We start from the raw sequence: 11,744 nt of genomic DNA, 5'->3' as shown, positions 1-11,744 counted from the left end.
AAGAAACTTTCACTGTGTCCCCGCCAGCCCCACCCCCACCTTCCACCTCCCGCCCGCCCTGCCCCCCTTCCCACCCCCCCCCCCCACCCCCGCAGCTCGGCGGGGGGGGGGGGAGGGGAGGAGGCCGGCTCGCTCGGCGCCCTCTGGGTCTCGCCTTACTTCCGGGAGGCGGGGTGGGGGGGAAGCGAGGCCCGTGGAGCCCCCGCGTCCTGCTAGCCTCCGGGTCCGCGCCTCTCCGCGGTCGCGCGCTGCCTCCTCTCCCGGCCCTGGCCGCGGCCCGCCGGCATTTGGAATTCCGCCCGAGAGAGGGGGCCTGGAGGAGGCGGCGAGGAGGGCCGGCGGCCCGCGGCGAGAAGCAGAATCCGGGGTCCAGAGCGGCGCCGGGGAGTCGAGCGGAGCGGAGCATCGGCGGCTCGGGAGGCTCCGCGCTGCGCCCGCCCGCAGTGCATCAGCGTGGCCGCGCGACATCCCCGGGATGCTCAACGCGGGGCATTATGCACTGGTTAACAGGCTCCGGGCTGCTGAGCGACTTGTTTGAAGCATTTTCTCCCTCGCTCTCGCTTTTAATCTTGTCTCTAGTGGCGTGTGTAGGGGGGAGGACTTTATTTCCATTGGCTAAGCTCTCCCTTCCCACCCACATCTCTTCCACATCACCTTGGTGTCTCCCTAAATAAAACCAGCCCTCCTTATCGCCTGGAAAAAATCAGGAGCTAGAGTTTGAATGGGTTTATATAAACACTCACCCCTGGCAGCGTGCGGCTGGGCTCCCAGGATAAACTCAAGGCGCCTGGCCTGATGCTTGCCTTGCCGTGTTCTCTCCCTTGAACGTCAAGGTTTGAGCGGAGCCCGAGGACTGGGAACTCTTCCCTGAAATTGGATCAACCTGAAGCCAGTTGCGGAACTGCACAGGGTCCCCATGGACCTCAAGGAGAGCCCCAGTGAGGGCAGCCTGCAGCCCTCGAGCATCCATATCTTCGCCAACACCTCCACCCTGCACGGCATCCGCCACATCTTTGTGTATGGGCCGATGACCATCCGGCGTGTGCTCTGGGCTGTGGCCTTCGTGGGCTCCCTGGGCCTGCTGCTGGTGGAGAGCTCCGAGAGGGTGTCCTACTACCTCTCCTACCAGCATGTCACCAAGGTGGATGAGGTGGTGGCCCAGAGCCTGGTCTTCCCAGCTGTGACCCTCTGCAACCTCAATGGCTTCCGGTTCTCCAGGCTGACCACCAATGACCTGTACCATGCTGGGGAGCTGCTGGCCCTGCTTGATGTCAACCTGCAGATCCCGGACCCGCACCTGGCCGACCCCACGGTGCTGGAGGCCCTGCGGCAGAAGGCCAACTTCAAACACTACAAACCCAAGCAGTTCAGCATGCTGGAGTTTCTGCATCGTGTGGGCCACGACCTGAAGGATATGATGCTCTACTGCAAGTTCAAAGGGCAGGAGTGCGGCCACCAGGACTTCACCACGGTGAGTACTTGGCTTTCAGCTCACTCTTGCGCTTGGTTCTCTTGAGAAGTGCCGCGCTGGGGGGCTCTCTCTGTGCTTTGGAGCAGGAGAGAGAGTGTGGTGTCTGAGTTGAAGGCCAAGGGGACAGTTGACCGGAGTTGTTGGAACTGGTCGGAGAAGTGTGCCTGCTGGCATGGGGCACGGTTGTCTGGTCAGATGTGGAGGGTGAGTGGGGGGCCTGCGGTGGGGGATTGCTCCCCCAGATGTGCTGAGCTGGCTTCCTCCCAACCAGAGGGAGGAGGCCTGAGCTGTCCGTTGTCCAGGGCACTTGGTATCTGAGCTGTGTGATTGGAACAGCTTGTCATTGACGAGGTGGCATTTTCTCTCTCTCTCTCTCTCTCTCTTTCTCTGCTCGGAAGTGGCATCAGGCACTGCATCCTGTGGGCTGGGCTGGAGCTAAAGCTGCCAGAGAAGGGGGTGTGGGGCCCCAGACAGCCTGGGTGGTTCCAGTGGCTTTGGGAGCTTGCTGGAGCAGGTGATGCTGCACAGGGGTGGAAGTCTCGGTGTTTCCTTTCCTTGTGTGGATTCCGAGCTCTGTGTGGGGGAGAGGAGAGGCCGGGGGACCCCGGGTTTCCATCTGGTCTGCTGGCAGGTCGGAAGCAAAGAGATGTCCAGGGTGCTTGGGCCCAACAAGAGCGTGTAAGTGGAGGCCCGTGTGTAGGAGGATGGTCAGTGAGGTGCCCATGAGGGTGAGGCGGTCCAGGCTGGCTCGTCTGGGAGCTTCAGCTTGAAACTCAAAGGCTTGGTTTGCTGTCTGTGCAGTCGCTTACCAACGTGGTTGCGAGAGGAGGGGTGTGGGGAGGGGGCGAGCAGCTGTGGGATTGGAAAGCCTGGAGGAGGAGTGTGGAGCTGAGTAGAGACGAAAGGCGGAGGGGGATGTGGCTCACGTTCAGGATGGGGCTTCCTAGAGGGGCAGAGAAGGGATGGGAGGAGAACCGTCGCTGCCAGGGTTCTGTGCCCAATTAGTGGACTGCTAGGCATCACTCGGCATAAGGGTGACCTGCGACTGCAGCTGCAAGACCCCTCCTTGCTTCCAGGCAAGTCTGGGGCATCGGGGGCTGTGGGGCCGTCCGGAAGCCCAGGGTGGCTGCTTTTCGAATAGCTGTCTTAGGGACGACCCAGAGCTTTGGAGTCTCAGAGCCTTGAGCCAAATGCCCATGGTAGGTTCTGGATGGCAGGTGCAGCAGTTGCAAAGGAACTGGACTCTGTCATGAGCCCGTGTCTGGGCCCTCTGCCTAATTGAGACCTGCCCCACCTTGCTGATAGTGTCTCCGTTCCCCACCCGCTCTCAGATCCACTGCCTGCCGGCCTCTCGCTCTGAGTTTCTGTTAATGCCACAGCCAGGCTCTGCCTGCAGCCCCTGTGCTAGCAGTTGGCTGCCTGTGATTCTGGAAAAGCCCAGAGTGCTGGGGGAGGAAGGGGCATCTCCCCTTGCATCCCATAGAGCTCTGTTTCCTGGGGGGAGCTGTTTTTACTCTCTGTTTCAAACACTGTGAGGGAGAGCACAACAAAATCAGTGGTCGTGTATTTATACTAAAGAGGAAGAGGGTCTGAGCTGAGGGAAGGGACCAGCCATACTGGAAGCTCTTCTAAATGGAGCAAACAGGACCCTAAAACATGTCATGCACAAATGATGTCTTAGGTGGCTTGAGAGAGAAGGGGACAGTGCCTCATTCCTGAACGCTGAGACCATCCCTGTCTCCCACCCGTGCTTTCTAGTGCCGTGGTAACGCTCAGCCTCACCACTGCACCTTGCAGCTCGAAAATGCGCTCAGCTGTTCCTCTGTCTGCCTGAACACACACGGATCACACACAGAGAGAAGTTACCGTCGGTAGCAGCCCCTGGGCCGGGTTCTCCCGTCGGTGGCAGACCCCCGGGCCGGGTTCTCCCGTCGGTGGCAGACCCCCGGGCCGGGTTCTCAAGCATCCTCATAACTGCATGTCCAACTAGTGGTTTCCTCTCAATTCATGATCAAGTTCCATTTCCAAGGAAAGGTTCTTTGACCCACGGATGCTGTTTTGCACTTGGCCCATCGTTTGAGTTACTGGAGTCCCAAGAGGCCAAAGATCAGGCCTTCAAGCCTTACCTGGGCCTTTGACCTCTCCAGGATGTCTCTCAAATAGTAATGTTGCTTGTGGATATGGTTTCTTACATAGTGAGTGGCATGTCATTATCTGCCATCTTCACCAAATCCAGGACTGATCTGGCTGTGTGTTCCCCCTTGAACTAACCCTCAACGTATGACCTCCCCCAGCACTGAAAAGGGGGTGAGCCTCAGGGCTGGATCCCCAAGCTGTTTGGGAAGTGTCAAAAAGGGCTCCCAGTCCAGGAAATCCGGAGGAGGCCCCAGGTGAATGGCTGGTCTTTCTCACCCTTTGATCGCAGCAGGAAGCCATGCTGAGCCTCTGTGAGAGGCGATGTGGCACCAGGTTTGTTCCAAGACCTTGCAGTGAGGGGTAATCCTTCCCACGCCCCCTTGGTATACCTGTCCCTTTTGGCCTGGGGTACAGTGTGCTGATTCCGAGGCTCTGGTACCCACAAGAGGGCAGAGAACCTTGCAGGTAGTTATGGGAGAAGTCTAGTTCACGGGCATTCTCACCCATTCGTTCTCTCTGCTGCTCATCCCTCTCCATTTGGCTTATTTGTTACGCCCTGCCTGGGTTTGTCCTGTGCTGGGTGGCTTCTTGCTTTACGTGCTATGGCTGACGTATTAGAGAAGTATGGGGGAGGGGTGGTCCCAGGTGGATCGCTTTTTCTGTTTTTCTTTTTCCATGAAGCATACCTAGTGCTATCTCCAGGGTTAATGCTTTTGCAAAAGCTTTCTTATTCCAAGTTCTTAGCTGGTGTGCAATGAAGTGCATAATACCTTTTAATTAGTGAATGAGCCATGATTCTAGCAGAGGGAAAGGCTGTTTGTGGAGGTTAAAAGTCCTAGGAAGCCAGGTGTGGAGTTCGGACTGCCGTGTAAGCAGGTGTGCTCCATGCTGATGCAGGTACACTCCTAGCCCTCCCCTGGGACGATCTGAATGCAGATAGGCACGTGTTTGTCTTTCCAGGGAAAGCAGAATAGGGCTTGGTTCCATAGTGCCTGCTTGGGGGAGATTGCCCCACTGACCTCCAGTGCACGGATGGATGGAGGTCTGGATGGCGTGTCTCTGGCTGTGACGGTGGATGATCTAAGGTTACGATTAAGAGCCACTAACTTGGCTTCAGTGGGTTTGAATCCCAGCTCCATCATTTCCTAGCTTACTCCCTATGCTTCGATTTGGTGATGTAACATCTCCTATTAATACGTGACTTTCTAACTCACAGGGTTATTGGGAAGGGGAACCGTGTGAGACACTGTATGTGAATGTCCTTTTGTACTTTGTGACAACCGTGCAGATGGAAGGCCGGGGTGGGGGGCTTTCTCCATGTCAGGAGGAAGGTTATTATTGCCCACTGCACCTTCCCTGTTTGCAGCCCTCCTTAGGAGTCCGGTGATGAGTCATGCTGTGAGGATGAACCCCGGGGGTGGGGGCTGCTGCTTTCTCTGTTTGGAGCCCGGGGTTAAAGCCCAGGTGGGATTTCTTAGAGTGGAGGTCAGAGCTGGGTTCCATAGCTAACTATTGCTGACAGGGGACAACTCCATTGTTTGTGACTAGCACGTGACTATTTCACGTTGTTTCTCTGCTCTTCACATTGGGGTTCATCTGCCTCCAAGTTCAGGAATGCAAATGATCCTTCAGTTGGCACTTTTAACTCGATTTCCATAGTGGTGTGTGTTTGGGCTTTAAACTTGAGATTTCTGGGTCTCCTGGGTGGCTCAGTCGGTTAAGCATCTGCCTTCGGCTCAGATCATGATCCCAGGGTCCTGGGATTGAGCCCCACATCCGGCTCCCTGCTCAGCGGGGAGTCTGCTTCTCCCTCTGCCTCTCCCCCTTGGCTTGTGTTCTCTCTCTCTCTCTCAAATAAATAAAATCTTTAAAAAAACTTGAGATTTCTTCGGAAAGGCATTTCTTTCTTTTCTTACTGAAAGACCGATCTCTCCACAATGAGATCTTGTTAGAGGCACATCTATGGATCTTCTTCATCTGTATCACATAGCGTTACAAAGATGTAGAGGTGAGGGTTTTAGGAAGCTCACATGCTTGGAATTCTTGCCCAAGGCTGGCGGATCCACAGCTAACCTCTCAGTATTTCTTGTTACACAAGGAGCAGGTGCGTGAAGACTGGGGGCTTTGGGGAGAGAGCTGAGTTGGAATTCCACCTGTACCCCCATTCACTGTGTAATCTTAGGCAGGTTTCTTAGCCTCACTTTCCCCATTTTAAGAATTGGAACAGTAATACCCACCACTCGGAGTTGAACTGATCCAGGGTGGTAGAGTATGCCAAGAGGCCAAGCATGGCAGACGACTGGTACATACAGTACGGGCCCCTTGCTCTCCGGCGCGGCCCATGGGAGTGTTGACTGGGCCTGCGCTAGATGCTGGCTCTCTTGACTCCAGGCCAGTGTTCTTCCCACTCTTCCTTACTGTGACTCACCCACCAGCTTTGGAGCACAGGCAACTGCTATGCTCATGGACTTCTTCATTCTCACAATGCTTAGATTTCCACTTTTCCCCGGGCTTTGGTTCCTGTCAGTTCTGCGGCCTGAACATCCTCTCTTTCCCCACCCTCTGGGCTTCCACGTTGCAGCTCATGCTACCGACCTCCCCCCAGGAAAGCTCGTGCTGCCCTGGCCCCTGCGAGGAGCTGAGTGACCTGCACAGGAGGCCCAGAGCTTTTATTACAGTGTGTCGTGTTACTGCATGCACGGTCGTCCCTCTGTCTACCCAAGAGAACACCTGCTCGGCAGCAGTTGTAATGCCCAATCAGGGCCCTGCCATCGGAGAGCTCACCGCTCCTTTCCCATCCCCTCTAGATGGAGGGCCAGTTGAGAGCAGGCATCTCGGCTCATCAAACGGGTTCTCTGCACACACAATGCCGAATACAGGCCTGCAGTTGTTGATTACAGGTTGCTTTCTGTTTCCTGAACTGACCCAAAATCCTTTGTTCGTGGGCTCTTCTGACTTACTTTTGGCTTTTCACCCCTCTGTCTCCATGCTTATTTCCTTAAATCCGACGCCTCCTTTAAAATCCAGCTCTAATATCTCCGTAGCCTCTTCCAGGAAACCCTTGCCAACCCATCCCCTCCATGACAGTAATCCAAATGAATTACTTCCTCCTCTGTCTTTGAAAGAGCATTTTGGCTTCCTCCTCTGTCAGAGCACTCACCGTACCTTTCCTAGCCTTAGACTCATAAAGTGTTTATGCTAAAAGAGCCCTCAGAGATGATTTGATTTAATACCTGAATTCTTTAACCATGGATAATTTTTATACATTGCCTATTTCTGTCTCTCTTCCCTGTGAGACATGATGTCTTTCCTGACCTTATATTCTCAGGGCTTAGAACTGCTTGGCACATGGTAAGCTCTCAAACTGTGTCTTCCAAGTATGTTAAGTGGGCTTGAAGCTACTGGTAGGTAAGGTGACACTCTGGCTGATATAAAGGGAGATAACAGTGTTTCAGCCTCCTTCTCCAGCATAGGTATCTGGGATCCCACCTGCACCGGGATGACGAGTCTCATCATTGTCATTATTTTAATAATACACTTTCAGATGACAGAAACAATCCATGCTCATTGGTGAACACTTGGGCAGGGTGGAAAAGAATAGACAAGAAAGAAAAAAATTGCCTACAGTAGTATCGCGGATGCAATTACATGTATTATTTTGGGGCTTGGGAGTGGCTCCATCTGGTCACACAATGTGTGCGCGTTTGTGTGGCCACGTGCATGGGAACACACCTTCTGTGCATCTGGTGCCTTGTCTGGCAGGCAGCACATGCCCAATCAGTGTCAGCTTGCTCTCTTCTTTTTGAGTCCCTGGGGTAGTGTCCAGGGTGTTAGAGATTCCCTCAAAGGTCCACTTAGAGTCAAAGCAAAATCCAAAGATAGGTCTGATCAGTACCCCTCTTGTAGGCTGGGTTTTGTTTTCTCTGCCAGAAGCACTGGGGATAATTTGTGAGAGCCAGTGGTAACCACCCCTCTTAATTCAGCCTCCTTGGATCTTAGGTTCATAACCGAACGCCAGTTACCCTCCTTTGATGGCACTTGATTGATAGTCCAGCTGTGCATTGACCTGAAGCCATCATGGTCCCACCGTTTATTGTATGTTTGCGAGGATGAACCACATATGTGCTCATTAATACCAAATTAGATCTCCCGACCCTGCTTCTAGATGAGGCCCAACCTATGGCTATGCGGAGCCATGAGGACCGTGGACCACGAAGACCATGAGATTCTCTTTGTACAGACCATTCCTGTCTGCCTCAGGATACGGGTGTAGACTCTCTCCATCGCCTGTGAAGTCTCTGGGCTCTATGACAGATGGTCTAAATTGCACTTTTATTCCTTGAGGTGCTTGGAAGTCTTGTGAGCATTTGCCATGTTGTTGGAAAAGTAACCACTGCCAAGCTGAGTGAGGGATTCTCCTTGGTGCCACTTCTAGTTTGTAGGACATTAGGTTGTGGCTCTCTGGAAGGAAAGCTTTCAGAGGTGTATTGAATTCTCTCTGACGTGTTGGATGGATTGGGCAGTGACTGGGAGCTGACTGTTAACAATGACCCACATCACCTACTCGCAGAGATAAGTTAATACTACGGCACAGGCCACAGAGCTAGAACCTCGTTGCTTGTGTGGTGAGTCTATATGTCCTTAGAACTCCAGAACTGCTGATGGGAAGAAGCCACCCGAGGGCTTGTTGAATTGGTAATAGGTCCCTTTCCCCCTCTCTATGGTGGTCCCCTTTTCCTTCCCACAGAAAGTCCTCCCCTTAATGAAGAGGGGAGTTCTAGAAATTTTTCTGCAAAGCGAATCCTAGTTTGCTACTGATTTCTATAGAATGAGCTGAAATGGGATCCCATTAGAAAAATCCCCCAAAGGCTGAATTGGCAGCTTTTAGCACCAAGTTTGCTGTCAGAGCTATTGCTCCATAGAGCAGTTCATATTTCGAAGTACCAAGGATCCCGTTCTCTCCATCAGACCAAAAATATACTGCCGAGGTCAAGAGCTATCTGAAGGTATGCTGTGTGTTTTCTCTTTTTTGTCTGAGTGTTTCTGTTTGATGGAACTGGGTTGAAATAGCAAAACTGGACTGCAGGGCCATTTGACCCACAATCTATTATAACCTGGAACTAATGGCCTACATCATCACCCCTGTAAGTGTGAAATTCCATTGATCACATTTCTCCCATGCAGTGGACTTAACACTAGTCCATACAGACTGGCCTGAGTGGTTACTGGAAAGCAGATGCCTCCAGAAATACATGTTCATTATTTGACAAATCTGAAACTTGGGATAGAGGCTTATCAGGTTTAGCTTTATTTGGGAATATCATTCCAAAAAGTGTCATCCTTGGATGCTAAAGCATCTTTCTATCTCCCAGAACTTATTTTCTCTTGACTCAGGTATGCTCTGTATTGATTACCTCAGTGATCATGGAAATTTATACTCAAGAAATCAAGCACAAGACACAGGAGGAATGTATTTGCCTGGATTTATTGACTTCCATTGGTTGAGTCATACAACGTTGGGCAAGATAATTAGCCTCTAGAAGCCTCAGTTTCCTCATCTGTAAAATGAGGGGGTTGAACAGGGTGGTTCTAAAGGATTTGCCCACCTATAGAATTCTACTGCAATTAAAGTATAGCTTTACTTTATGTTTACTTTTCTGATCCCACATTTGTTCCCTGAAACTTTTAACTTTTAACTTCTATTTGGAAGAGGGAGCTGATGTTCTTTTGTAACCAGATCTACTTATCCATTTATTTGTTTATTTTATTTAGATAGATTTGTGCAGTGGAAGCAGAAACACTCTGATATGCTGAGTGGCTATAGTGGGGTAAAGGGAGGCACAACAAAATCCTGTCCGTGAGCCATTACGTGTGTGGCTGCAGCGTATCGGTCTGACTGAAAGTTTCCCTCGCTATTTCTGTGCTTGTGAGCAGGGATGCACGTATGAGTTAGCAAAGACATCTTCGGAAGATGCTGCCCAAATCCCCTTTGTTGCTGCTAGGGGTACATATCTGACCACTCAAATCTGTACCAATGGCACCACCACTCCTGGAAATAGCTGGGAAGTTATTCACCTCCCCGCCCCCTGGGGGCAGCCAATGGCCAGCGACTAACTGATCCAGTACAAATTGCCCACCATCTTGCCTCAAGACGGAACAACTTTTGGAGCACTTTGCACTCCAGAGTTTCCCACGGGATCAGGCGGAGCCGGAATTCTCCTGTGGTTTCAGCATCTTTGCTTATTACCTTTTCTCCCTTGCCCATATCCTGTGTGCCTCACTCCCTGAGGTCCTTCCCTCAGTAAATCACCTGAATGAGAAACCCCATCTCAGGCTTTGCTAGGGAATACAACCTATGTGGTGACAGCTTCTCTGTCTTTTTGGTAACACAGGGAATCACCTAGGCATATGGACCTCTGTCTGGCTTAGAAAGAGGGAAATGCCTGTTTCAAAAGTCTTTGAAGCTTTGAACTTTCTAGATCTGTGTCCTCAACGGGGGGCCGTAACAATTTCCAGGGGAGGTTATTTTGTTTTGTTTTATAATTCAAATGAGCATCTTTCTAATTAGGATTCACACCTCGGGGCACAGCTGATTTGTTCCTCTTTGGAGCTTCTTGCCCAAGGAAAGCCCTTCCTAAGGTTGCCCGTATCCTCAGAGCTGAGTTATTCCTATTCTCCCAGCTGCTGCCTACCCCAAGCCTCTCACATTCTAGCTCACACCTTCCCCAACACCTAAATCCTCATCTCTTCCCAGTTCTGCTCTGAAGGCTTCCCTGTCTCATGCCCCTCCCCCAGCCAGCCTTCAACCGCCATTTCTCCCTTGATGTGCATCAGTCTGGCTTTGAGCCACAAGGAGGAGACTTTCGTGTTGACCGTAGCTCGGGCCCATCTCTGATGCAGGGGGTGGTGAGCGATGTTTGGCTGACCGGGGGTGATGCTCTTCATATGTCACCGAAACCATGAGTGATGAGGAGCATAGGAAAGAATGGAGACTCATTAGACTGCAAAGGAGAGTGGGTGACCCAAGGCCGGGCCATTGCCTTCTGCAAACCCTTGGAAGGCAGGCATAGGGAAGAGGAGTGAAGCTTTCTCTGTGCAATGCCAGAGGGCAGAGTTAACCCCAGTGCAGGTGGGCGGCAGAAGTTCAGAGAAGTGGCTACCGGCTGATTGGAAGGAGCTGTCCTGGGAGTGTCAAGGACCCATGACCTGTCAGCTGCTCCAGCCTAGGCCATGACATTGCTTATTGCCAGTGCTGTAGGGTTAGATCAATGTCAGATGAAGAGTTGGATTTATCGGCCTCTAAAGTTACTTTCAATGCTGAGCATCCTTGATTTATTTCCTTCCTGAACAGATATTTGAAGTCAGAGGTGAGGGTCATTGGCATTTGGCCTTGGAAACAATTGATAATAGATGCAAGCCAGCTCATCCAGCCCGCAGAACCACCCCATTTCCCAACCCCGTGTAGTGCCGAGGCTGAGTGTTTCAGAAGCCAGGGATAGAAGGGTGCTGTGGGCCAATCCTTGCAGGCAAGAGAGCAGATACTCAGTTTGTCCAGCCAGGAAGTGTGCGGGTATGGGTGGCCAGACCTTGGGGTGGTTGTTCAAAGACCTGGCCTCCCGAAGTGAGTATGCATGCCTTCCTTGAGAAGAAGTTCCCAGAGGAATTTGTCATAAGTTCCAGGCTCTAGATCCAATCCTAGAGTGCAAATCTTGGGTGTGGTTTGGTCTGGCCTGGTGTGGGGTCTGGGGAGACTGGGAGGTCTGCAAGAGCTTTAAAAACCCTTGGAATTTCCTGAGGGATTGAGGTGAGAGGAGCATCTTCTCACTCTTCGTTATTATGAATAAAGTTATTCATAATAAGGGTCTTTAAACCGTACCTGACTTTATGCTAATGAAGTGATTGCTTTAGGATGGAGGCTACTTGCCAGAAGGGCCAACCATCTGACCAGAGAGAGCTGGAGATTGAGTCAGTCACCAAGTCCAGTGATTTAATCCAGCATGCCTATGTTAAGGAACCTCCAAAGAAACCTCTAAATTAAGGGATTCGGAGTGCTTCTGGGTTGGTGAATACATGGAGGTGCTGTGTGGGTGGCGTGCCCGGGGAGGGGGGGTAGGCGTGGAAGCTCTTGCCCCTCCCC

General features: G+C 52.0%; 1 protein-coding gene across 2 annotated transcripts in view; it reads left to right on the top strand.

Annotated features, from left to right (window-relative positions):
- The first annotated feature begins 169 nt into the window (after positions 1–169).
- ASIC2 (acid sensing ion channel subunit 2) overlaps positions 170–11,744 on the top strand; it is a 1,100,666-nt gene continuing 1,089,091 nt past the window's right edge. For both annotated transcript variants that reach the window (XM_073879423.1, XM_025851506.2), the window contains exon 1: positions 170–1,471. In XM_073879423.1, coding sequence (XP_073735524.1) covers positions 917–1,471 — 555 coding nt within the window. In that variant the 5' untranslated portion in view covers positions 170–916. The remainder of the gene's footprint in view (positions 1,472–11,744) is intronic.

Source organism: Callorhinus ursinus, unplaced genomic scaffold (assembly GCF_003265705.2).
Source record: "Callorhinus ursinus isolate GAN/ISIS: 27379988/994484 unplaced genomic scaffold, GSC_fseal_2.0 scaffold34, whole genome shotgun sequence".
NCBI classification, from domain to species: Eukaryota; Metazoa; Chordata; class Mammalia; order Carnivora; family Otariidae; genus Callorhinus; species Callorhinus ursinus.
The sequence above is the reverse complement of the archived record's forward strand: the minus strand, read 5'-3'. Positions and strand labels throughout refer to the sequence as shown.